Consider the following 12,656-nt stretch of genomic DNA (forward strand, 5'->3'; position numbering starts at 1 on the left):
CATATCAATAAAAAAAATATTAAAAAGAAAAAACTAACCATGAAGTTTTTACTAAAAAAAATCACAGAAGTTTTTATGATTCATGCAAATATTTTAAAAAGAAGCTACTATTTGTTTAAATATCAGATTTAATGATTGGACTCAATGAGTTAGATTTGGTTTTCTTTCAATAAAAATAGTCTACTGAAGAATTGGCTGTATGGGCCAAGTTCCCTTTGCCTACCCAGAATGGCGCCATTTTCCAAAAATGTTCTTTCGAGTTGAGTTATTTGTTGCACAAAATGAGTAATTTTGACGATATTTTATTTGAATGAATACCACCCGAACGCAGTATAATTGCATAAAATGCTTCGGAGAACAATTTACCGGAAACATATCTACGTGCAATGAATTTATTCCGTAGATAGAAGAGAAAAAAGTAAATAGTTTAATTAAATTGCTTAATTTTTTCGCAACTGTATTAAAAATAGTCGTTCAGTACACGTGCGGAACCGTCATTGCAACTTGTCCCGACTGTCAACCCTCACCTTCGGCTGCGCCTCGGCTCGGGTAGACATTCGTCGGAACTCGTTGCAATGACAGGCTTTCCGCACTTGTAATGAAATATACTATTACAAATGTAATCCTAAAAAAAATATGGACTAACTTTCGAGAATTACAAGAATCGAAGTGACAAAAAGGCTTGAGCTGAATATTTGCATATGACTAATATACATTCCTATATCACACAGTAGCGATATTTCGTGATTTCTGTAATCCGAGCCATACAAGAGCGCAAAAGGATTTTACGCAATATTGCATCTTATTTATCATGATTACATAAGTTCCTGTTCACCAGAACATTTACTGATCGTATTATGAATCTGCCATTACTTGTTTAGGTGACCTACATCGAATCCTCTTCATAAATTTCTATGATAGAATTTTGCAAGACTAAGATAAAAAAGGCAAATTGAATTTTAAGTACGTTAAATTATGAATCTATATTATTATTCATGCGAAATCTTATACTACCGATGTTTGACGTTCATAAGTGTACTAATGTTACCTATATGAATAAATGATTTTTGACTTTAGACTTTTGACCGAGAACTCTAGTGATTTTGCCTTATATATGTTGCGCAAGGGCAAAATTTAACATTTGAAAGTAATAAATACTAAATTACTCATCCGAAAATATACAATATGTTAGATAAGAAAGTTGCCTCCTACTAATCTGAAGATGATCAGAAAACTGTTTTACTACACACTGATATGTAGTGCCCGATGCCCCGAAATCTTTATAACGAAATATTTTTTAAACTTGTTTCTAGGATGTATCCTTGCGGAGCTTCATACCGGATATCCTCTCTTTCCGGGAGAAAATGAAGCGGAGCAACTTGCTTGCATCATGGAGTTGCTGGGTCCACCGCCACCGGACCTCCTATTACACGCTACAAGGAAGAGATTATTTTTTGGTGAGTATCTGTGGACCAAAAAACGTTATCCTTACTCCTTATCCTTAACTATCCTAATCCTTACCATATAATGAAACGTGGATTTAAGTTTATTCTAGTACAGTTAATTCTATGTAAGAATGTTAATAACTATTTAATAATAATAACGGTAACGAACGAAAGTTAATCATGATAAATTATTATTAATAATTTTTGCGCTGGTTGGTAAGATATCAGTAGTATAGTTTTCAACTTGTTTATGAATAGTGATCTATTTTACCAAAGCTATACAAACTACACTATCACTTTAAATCAATACCCTAATACAATAGACAAGACACAACCGTGAAGGTTAATAGTTTTTCAATACAACAAACAATACCTTTGGTACTTAAACCTTTTAATTAATTAATTTACCTGGTCTTGTACCCGATGAAGATAGGCATTCCCATTTGACATTTGCGACTGTTTTGTTGGTTTCCGTACGTAATAAAGTAGGTAATCCGCGTTAATGATTGATACGTTCGTCGATTTTTGTATGTAAGATTTGCCAGCGTAATCGGTGTGTTTAAAGATTTCGTTTGAGTTTTTGCGATATTAGTCACCTACAGAAGTGGAAATGTTAAAAAAATGTACTCAAGTTTATACGATTGTTATGGAGCAGGTTTGGCGTATGTGTCTGCCTATGTGCGCATTAAACTCGCTTGTACAGTAAAGGAAAATATTGTGAGGAAATCGTCCACTTTCTTTAACCAATAAACAAAAAATAAAAGATCACAAAGAGATACATAATCCGAAGCTCAGAGCGAAAAAGTAGCAAGTAGCGCCCACAGATTTATTTGTACTGAATTTTACAATATAAAATAATTGAGTTTAAGACCAGTTAAGACGTCATTAATTAATCAAAATTAAATGTAATGTTTAGCATTTTGGAAAATTCTTCTTCGTTATATCTGTTTAATGATGAATTTTTAATTAAACATTCAGGAAGAAATCTTTAATTTCACTTTCTATTATAAACAATTTACGCAATTTATAATTTCTTGACGAGCGAAAATTTAAATTTCTATGCGATGTTGCCCCCATTGAATTTTAATTGTTTATTAATTAAGAGAAATCTTTTGTGCAAAAAAAAATTGAATATTTAATCTATTATTTCCATTAGATTGATGTAAATGTATTTATTTAATTCTATAATCATACATACTTTTATTATAAGAATACAAACCCACGTATGTCGCGTTCTTTATTTATTTTTTTCTAATATAACGTATATAAAGAATGAAAACGGTATAAATGTAACTTTTAATTTACAAATACTAGGAAGTAATTTTAAATCTACCATACTGATGATATTTTTCTTAGATTCTAAAGGATCACCGCGCAGTGTGACTAACTCAAAGGGTAGGAAACGTCGACCTGGGTCGAGGGCTCTGTCAACAGCTGTGCGGAGTGACGACCCAGCATTCTTGCATCTGCTCCACCGATGTTTAGAGTAAGTATATTGTATATATATATAACACTGAAGTATTTCATTTGGAGTCAAATATTTTGATATTGATCCACCAAACCGAAAAATCTTAGATTAGTTCCAAAGAAAAATATTAATATTATAAATTTACGGCTTATTTCCAACTAAATAAAATAAATAAAAACCTCTAACGACTTATTTTAAATAAGAAATCATACATTATTTTATATAGAATCTTTAAAAATCCTCTGACTGTAGTATCAATTAAGAATTTTTTAATAAATATCCTCTGACTGTAGTATCAATTAAGATTTTTTTTAAAACCCGCCGGAGGTAGGGGTAAGGCCTGGTGGGTGCACCTTTACTAGTTTCTTAGTGTAGTATATGCTTTACAGATTATTTCTCTCTAAGATTAAAAGTAGTACGTCTTAATGACAAATATATCACCGACAAGTATTACGAAATGATCTAACTACATAATGAGGCCTTCTATGCGTCTTACGATGATGACCATTTGAGTGTCGACTTTGATAGGTTATGTCACTTCATTGAGAGCTTATCTAATAATATGTAATCACCTTGTTTATGTAACTGTAGGATATATTACGAATATATCTAGAATTTGCCGTTAGATTAACTAACGGATATTTATTTTCTGTCTGATTCATTTTTAATATATATGAAAGGTCGTAAAAAATAAAATACGAATCAATGATTCGATGTCTTGATATTTAAAGTTTGTAAGATAATGATAATAATAAATAATATAAGAAGTTTACTCCCATCTTTTGTAAGGATAGACTGTTTTGATCGTTGCGTTTATTATGTCGTCGAAACCGCCTGGAAATCGTTATTCATATGTTTATTAAAAAAATTGTATCACGCTTATTTCCACGCAAAGCCAGGTCCACATATTTAAGTCCCACTCGATGATCTGTCTTGATCAATTCATGTATTTGTATATTTATATTCAAACTGGTTACCCACAGAATACTGAGTGCTAATGATAATTAAATAAATATACAAATACATCAACCAATAGCGTGTATTTTTTCTCGATCTCTCTTTCTCACTCTCTCTCAATTGGTCTCAATCGCTCTCTCTCCCTATTCTTTGACAAAAACGTTGCACATCTTTGTGACGTTTCATCGGTATACATTTTATACTCATGCGCCTAAGAAAGTTTCACTTCCAAAATATGAAAAGGTTCCTCACGAAAGGCTTACTCAGGACACTCATGCTTATCAAAAACTTTGTATTGTTATATCAACATCAACGATTTCTTTTTAAATTTCACAATATTAAATGAGACTTAATGCTATAAATAAATAACTGTATCTTTCATTAACCTTTATAATATAGGCGTGAAGTAAATATAACAGTCACAATATGACTTGCGAATAAGATTTGAAACCGTGACAACAATTATAGCTTTTTGTAGCTTTCACTCAAGTTCACACTCTGATTATGTATCCTAAATTATGTATAAGATACTACGTACTAGCAATATATTACGGTACTTATATACAATATAGCAAAGAAGTTTTTAGTTCTATATTTGTTTTATTAGATTTATTGCCAATGTGTATACTATTAATTATTAACCAATTGAAATTCTAGGAGGACTCTTTTTCATAATAAATAATCATATTATTATTAAATGCATTTTATTGAAAACAACTCATTTTTTATACCTATTTATGAAAGGCAGTAAAAAAGTATCAAAAAGTACATAATCAATTAATTCCCAAATCAAGGGCACTAAGAACGAACTCTCCACCACACTTATCAACCGCTTTGTTATTTATTTACCAAAATTCTTGTAGAAACTGCAAACAAAAAGAAATTTCATGAAGAAATAAAAACAGTTAATCGTATAAACCAGGTATTACAAATTTTTTTTTTAAAAAGCCTTTTATTAATACAGCAGAATGATAGGAGAAATGGTCACAAAATAGAGTGTTGATAGTTACCATCTACAGATGAAGGAACCAGTTTGTTTATGGCAACCAAAGAATGTAAAAGTAAAAGTGGTTCTCACGAGTTTTTGTACGTTAATTGATTAGATCATTCCGCATCATTCTACGCATTAAAATGTGTCTAATTAAGGAGATCCTTATTATAAATTAGGGAATTATTTTATCTTTACATTTCCGCAATTAATTTACATTATTATTTATTGTAGATATCAAATATAGTTATGTCAAACAAGTAATAACGAAACGGATGTTTTCTTTATTAAAACATAGTATGTTTTCAAATCATAATCTTTCTATCAGAACAATGAACTAAACGTTATTCAGTTTAAATTAATATATTACTTTGAGTTATTTTAAACTATTCCGCCTTTATTCGGAGTGAAAGTTCCTGTCGCTAATGGCGAAAAGGTAAGCACCTTCAATATCTCATATATGTAGTACAAAATTTATTTAAGGGGGGGATATAAAGACCTTTAAGTGTAAGTCAATTTTAAAGAATAATTAGTTTTGAGTTAATTATTCGTATTTGCTTGTATTATTTATAAGCAACAGGTTTGAAATCCTATACTGAATAAAAGAAACACATTTAAAGTAAGTACTTATGAAATATATCCATTTTGCATTTAAAATACAAAGAAAAGGTTCTTCTTTTACCTTAAGTATCAAATAATAATTTCCAAGATGTGATGATAACATTAATTACACAAGTTTTTATGTCATTAACGTAATCATTTTACGCAGTTTAACTATCATAATATTCCCACAGTATTACAAAAAGCGATGCGATCGGAATACGCAGTGAAAGGTTAGGACCGGCTAATGGTAGGTAGTATTGTGTAATGATGTAGAGATCTCTGAACGCGATTAAAGATCTGTTTTTATGCCGCGTAAAACTTTTTGTCATGGCTCGTGTTAATGAATACTGCGAATCAAACACGAAATATTTAATGTATATTAAAAGTTATATAAAACTAGCTGACCTGGCAAACGTCGTTTTGCCATATATATCATTTAAAATAAAAAATAGGGGTTGATCGTAGAGGGATGAAAATTTATGGTTGTGTGTATTTTTTAATGCTGTTGATACAGTTGCTAAAAAAAATAAAAATTTAAAAAAAATATTTAGGGGTGGACGGACTACCCTTAACATTTAGTGGGATGAAAAATAGATGTTGTCCGATTCTCAGACATACCCAATATGCATACAAAACTTCATGAGAATCGGTCAAGCCGTTTCGGGGGAGTTTAACCACAAACACCGCGACACGAGAGTTTTTTATTATACTAGCGGATCCGACAGACGTTGTCCTGTCTACACGTCTTTAATTTCAAAATTTCAATTTTTAATAAGCCATTTTGATGAAAATTATTATTCAAATGTTATGACAATATCTAACGATCCAGCACATGGTCACACACGATATAACACAATGATAACAAAACTTTTTTAAATTTCGGGACAGACTAAAATTAAAATTCGAATATTATTTAAAATTTGACACTGCGATGGTAGCGCCGTCTGTCGGATCCAATGTAAAACATTCCAAAATCAACAACAACTAATAAATTGAAAATTAATTAAAAAAACATTGTCCAGCGGACAAAATTGTGAATCTAAACCATTCCCAGATCCCCTTGAACACACACAAAAAAATTCGTCTAAATCGGTCCAGTCGTTTAGGAGGAGTTCAGTCACATACACACGCACACAAGAAATATATATATTAAGATAAGATGTACAGTTCGTTAAATAATCAGAAAGAACCTTATTTTTATGTTTTAGATATATAATTGTTATTATTGTAATTAATTCATATTCGTAAAGCTTTCGTTGTGATATATCTACTTTTAAAGCATTATCATATTGCATGAAAAATTTGTTACGAAATTACCTTCGCTGCAATATTGCAAGTAAATGAGGATATAAGGATTCCAAATCTGCAATACCTTAAAGGTTAAAGTCCATTCGAAAATCGCTAACGAGTCCACTTTGAAAGGGAATATTTGAATCACTTTATCGTTATGAAAGTAGGGCAACCGTTTTATGTCTAGACCAGTGATTGGTACAGGGGCCTTCAGATTCTAGAGTTGATTTTCCAAATCCAATAACTGTAATTTTTAAAGATATGAAATTGCGCTTAGTACAGAAACTGTAGTTATAGATATTCGTAAACTGTATAATGTAATGTAACTTGTCAATTCCATACCAAGAAAGTAAAGTTAAAAGAATAAGAAAATAGTTGCGGTATAAAATATATTTGTTCTCGTATCAAAATCAGAAAAATTATGAAATAAAAACAGATAAGGGCGTCCACTACTTTTAAGTTTTGTTAATAATATGATGCAAAGACTTTCCATGTAATGACAAATATTTTTATATATACAAATATTTTTATGTAAGGTCTTTATTATTTAAATTATGTTATTTTATTTAACATACTTTTGAGGAATTAAACACTTTCACGTACGTTTAAAAGATTGTATTGTGAAGTATTATATACACTCACTGTTACACTTGATAAACCCAAAAAAATTCGAAAAATTTGTTGCTTAGCGCGAACCTCGAAGACGGATAAATTCTAGTATATTTTGTAAATTTGTTCCTTGAACTCTAAGGGGAATGTTTTAATACAGATAAAAAATTGAAAAAGTCCCACGGAAAAACCTTAAAACCAGTTTTCTTTTATTCTGCAAACAGCCTCTATGGAGTAGCATAGCAAAAGATCCCATATGTCAGTATATAGCTTTTTAAAAGGTAGGCTAAGTGAAAATATCATATTAAGGCGAAACGAAGTACGCAGTCATCAATAAGATCCTACTTTAGATTAAAGAAATCATGAGTAAAATGTAATTGTAAGTTACTTTAAATCGTAATAATTGTACAGCAAATTATTTGAACCAACTGGCTGCAACATTTATAAATTTAATTCCAGTTTCCAAAGTGCAACAACCAGACTTTGCCTTGCTCTACTTTTAACAATTAATATACAGTAAATTATATATCAGAATTATAAACGAGAAATATTATCTTAAAAGTTAAAGCTAAATATAAAATTAAAACCGAACGTAAAGCCACTACTTTTTTTAGAGTTGAAATTTGTTTGTATAAAAATAACATGACGTATAACATACGGCTTATAAAATTTTCAATACAATAAGTGTGAATATTGGGCAAGTTTAATAAAATAATTATTTATTTATATATTAACACTTCGTTTCACTAAATTAAACATAATTATATTAAAAGGAGGGCAACTGGCGGCCATATCGCTTTCGAGCGATTTCTTCCAGGCAACCACTTATGCCTATACAGTATACATATAAAATATGTTTAGCTTCAGTGGTTGTTTATTTGGAAGATTCAGGAATCAATAAAATAAAACTGTTTAGCTGTTTTCTATTTCTTCAATATTACATTCATTTAAAAAATAAAGTGCTAACAAAAGGCAAAAATTATATTATATTTTCATTTATGAATTTCTTTATGAAGTTTATGATAACACTGCAGATGTTTAGAAATTCAAAAACAGCGTAATGTTGCCTTTATTAGTTTTCGAAGTAATCTCCGTTCCTCTCTACACATCGTTGCATTCGATGGAACCACTGCTTTTCTCAGTGTTTCTTCCTTACTTCTCTAAGCCATTTTCGTACGCTTTCACCGCATCTTCAGGGCTTTTACTAAGCGAATACCTCGAATTTTATCTTTAGTTCTTAGGAATAAATGAAAGTCGCAGGGCGCCAGATCAGGACTGTTTTCGGGCGGATGAAAAATTATCTCGACACCAGCCATAATAAAATATTCAACAGTCCGTTTTTCGCGCGCTAAAGCATTGTCGTGGTGAAGGAGGATCCTGCTTCGTTGGCACTGCTGTCGAATTTTTTCCAATACAACAGGCAAACAGCGATTAACATACAGTAGTCTGCAGTAACTGTCTTTCCCCCTTCCAGCACAACTGCCGCGAAATGGCCGCATGAGACAATGAGTGGCAATCATCTTTTTTTCTTCACATCATCCTTTATATACCTTGGTTGGCCGATCCTCGAAATGAAACATCCATTGAGCTGATTGTCTTTTGGTTGCGGGTTCATCACCTGTGACGATGTCGAATACAGCATTTGAGTCACCGCAGTTGAACTTATCTCACATTTGGCGACACCAGTCCATGCGAAGTTGTTTCTGGTCGTCAGTTAAAGTATGGGAAATTCATCCATTCAATCTGGTTCAGAGCTTCCGGCGACTAAATGTTCGTGTAATTAAATAAAAGTAAATTGAGCAGGTATCTGCTGATAGGTCACTCTCTTATCTTCCTCTATCATGCGTTGCACAGCACTGATTTTATCTCCAGTAGCCGCGGTTAAAGGACGTCCGTCACGCGGATCATCATTGAGATTGCTACATCCACGCTTAAACTCGTTAAACCAATTTTAAATAGTGGCACGAGATAGGGCTTCTTTAAGAAATACTAATCGCAGCCTATAATAGCTTTGTTGTTGAGTAAACCCAGAACGAAAGTCACAATAAATCATTGACCGAAAATTTTCTCGCGTTAGGTTAATTTTTACGTGTAACAAGAGTTTTACATTTGCCGCCAATTCACAAAAACAATGTAATGACAAATGCATGCAATATACTAATTAGGTTTAACCAAAAAGTTCTAAAATTGAAATTAAAAAAAAGGTTTTCTAATGAAATGTTGCATTTTATAGCCAGTTCCAAGCATTTTCTGAACCGAATCTTCCCTTTGTTTTTTATTTCTCAGGTATTTTAATAATTGAGAAATAAAAATTTAGTTAGGTTTAGAAAATGTCTGTTGTAATTAACTATGAAATATAGTTTTTTAAATAGTTTATAAACGAATATCAAAATTATGTTTCCCTAGAACCATGGCTTCTTTGCAATCGACGAATTATATCAATTTATAGTTGTTCTTTTAGATTCCATTTCTATGTTCTACCTATATGGTCTTAGAAAAACGTCCATTGGTTGCCTTATAAATAAATCATAATCTTATTAATGTAATTCAAAAAACTTAACTTATATTGGTAGTAATTAACACGTGGCCAAATACTGCAATCTATACAACTTTTTATCTGAATTATCAAATTATGTTTTACGATAAAAAATTGAGGTCGAAAATGTTTAAATCTCAACATACATTACTTTTTCATTATAAATATATAGCGAGCTGCTTAAATGTATTAACCTACGTACAAATATATATATATATATATATATATTGTAATTGTTATCATTTTTGTGTACCCGAATATTATGTTTCTATAGAGTGACCAGAAAAAAGTGAGACCACTGAAAATCAGTGTTAAAGTCTCTTTTCCTTTTTTATGTACCTATGTGTACTTTAATACATTGCGTAATGATATGGGTAATGTACTTTTTACCTTTAATTCCTTAATAAGTTAATTAACTGTTATAGTAAAAATAAAATCCTAGTGTATTTCAAGAACTTGCACTAGCAACTAATAGTACCATAGCTCAAAACACATGGTCCTGTTATGTCTATAATTGAAAAATATCGCTCGCACTTTATTTGGAAATCTTTGTGTAATAGATTTAAACGTAGTTGAATAATTATAATTCTTTACAGATGGGATCCAAAACGACGCATCACGCCAACCGAAGCCTCCCGACACGAATTTGTTACTGGATGTCCTCTGGGTGCTTCTTCGACCCTTCTTGCGTTACCACGGCTACCTCCACCAAGGCCTACTAGGAGTGCCCTTCTCCACTCCCAGTCAGCAGGGGACGTAGCAGCCATGCTGGGACGGGCGTGACCAGGGGATAGAATGGCTTCCAGTGGCCTGCCGTAGACACGCAACAATTATAATAAGGGCAACTGAACAAGCTTTTTTGTCCCGCAACATTTATTTAGTAAGAACATGTTATTCTTTCATCTGATACAAGGATTCATCGGTTGGGTTATAGATAAACTTCTTCAATTATTGGTGTTATAATTACTAGTCTGTCGTGCATTTATGATTTATATATTAACGATGAATGTATTGATATAATACCCTATAATGGGTGGATTCGACCATACAAGAGTAAATCTTAATCTTAGAATTAATCGTCAGTTATTCGAGTGTCAAATCAATTTTAAATCCAATCCAGTCCAATCTAATGTCAGTCGTTTCACAAATATGTATTCTGTGTTTTAATTTCTAGTCAACGCAACGTACTAAATTAATAGTCTGGCATTTTATAATTCAACGTTTAAACAATAATTAAATAAATAACAATTGATTGGTGATAGTGATAGTGATGAGAAAATTATAATTTTCTATCTATCTAGGTATACCTAGACGTCCAAGATGGTTAAAATAAAGAAATACTTATTTTAATGTTATGATGACCATGTATAAAGTTAAAACCACACGACAAAAATCGATAATTCCCTAAAATAAAGAACAATTACAATTTTTTGATGTCGTTTGTCACCTGCCTAAAGCATCTTTTCCACACTATAATACGGCAAAATTGAGTTGACATGATGTATGTCTCTTACACTGTCCAGTTGTTGAGCAACATTTATTTGCCGAGTTTTATTTTCCTTCACCATTCTCTCTGCTATTACTAGCGCAAGTATACTATCGATTACGTGGAAAAACTACTATGGATTTACTCGACATCAAAATCATGGAATAGATTATTCCTGGTATAGTTACTCGTGTATAAATTTAAGCTTGGTTGAATCGACCCTAATACGAGTGCATTAAAACTAGAATAACAGACAGATATGCTTTGAGACGAATTTTTTTAGACATTGCATTTGACCATCGCAATTTTTATGAAAATGTATTACTCGTAGCAATTGCTGATCCAGTGATTAAATTAAGACTTCTGAACATTACAATGTAGCTCCTTAGTCTTCAAAACATTTAAACTGTGAGTTATTTGTGATAGAAGTTTGTAGGATAAGTGTAACGTGGCCTATATGTTGAGAGATACTGTCTATAGAGTTTTGTATCAATGATAGCATATCCCTAGATATTTAACGTTTATACCTTCGTCATCATAGATATAGTTAATAGATTTTCTTCTGAGAATATAAAAATCTTAGCTTTTTAACGAAAAGTCTCGGAAAATCGTGTTGCATTTTGCGTAATGCAATTTTTATTTCTTAAAATGACTACCCGCATTATAATAGCCCTTAATTCGAAATCAAACGTAAAACGTTGTTAAACGATTTATAAATAAGAAGCTCTTGTGAAGAGTGTTTGAATATTTTGTGTAAAATTATTTTTACACAAAATATACTTATGAATGGCATAAACTAATCGTTCAATTGCTGTTGCAGTCTTACTAAAACGTTTCTAAAGTATCATTAATAAACATAATTTAATCATAAAGGAATAATAATTATCAATTAAAACCAAATTTTATTATATTGATTCTCTTGCTATCCTTCCTTTTTAGATTGTAAAAGGTCGAGAAACTGTAACTGAAACGTGTTGTAATATAATGTGAAATGTTGTAAATGTTACATTCAATCCTTACGCTAACATCAGATAAATATCAGCTAAGTGATTTTATTATAGACAAATAATTAAAGTGATTCTGTTACTAAACTCGAATGGACTCCAAGCGGTTTTATAACGCATTGTACGCGCTTGAAGTAAATACACAATTAAACAACAAGACTAAATGCGACGGAATACGAGATAGTTTAAAAGATTTCATGTTTGCTGACGTAAAACTACCATGTGTACAAAAAGTATTATGTGTCCACAAAATAATTATAGTTTAGTAAA

At 31.4% G+C, this 12,656-nt stretch overlaps 1 protein-coding gene across 2 annotated transcripts in view; it reads left to right on the plus strand.

The window, feature by feature from the left end:
* LOC110991298 (dual specificity tyrosine-phosphorylation-regulated kinase 2) overlaps positions 1 to 12,065 on the plus strand; it is a 36,468-nt gene extending 24,403 nt beyond the window's left edge. For both annotated transcript variants that reach the window (XM_022256614.2, XM_022256613.2), the window contains exons 8-10: positions 1,314 to 1,457; positions 2,802 to 2,931; positions 10,493 to 12,065. In XM_022256614.2, coding sequence (XP_022112306.1) covers positions 1,314 to 1,457; positions 2,802 to 2,931; positions 10,493 to 10,679 — 461 coding nt within the window. In that variant the 3' untranslated portion in view covers positions 10,680 to 12,065. The remainder of the gene's footprint in view (positions 1 to 1,313; positions 1,458 to 2,801; positions 2,932 to 10,492) is intronic.
* The last annotated feature ends 591 nt before the right edge of the window (positions 12,066 to 12,656 follow it).

Source organism: Pieris rapae, chromosome 10, assembly GCF_905147795.1.
Source record: "Pieris rapae chromosome 10, ilPieRapa1.1, whole genome shotgun sequence".
Classification (NCBI taxonomy): Eukaryota; Metazoa; Arthropoda; class Insecta; order Lepidoptera; family Pieridae; genus Pieris; species Pieris rapae.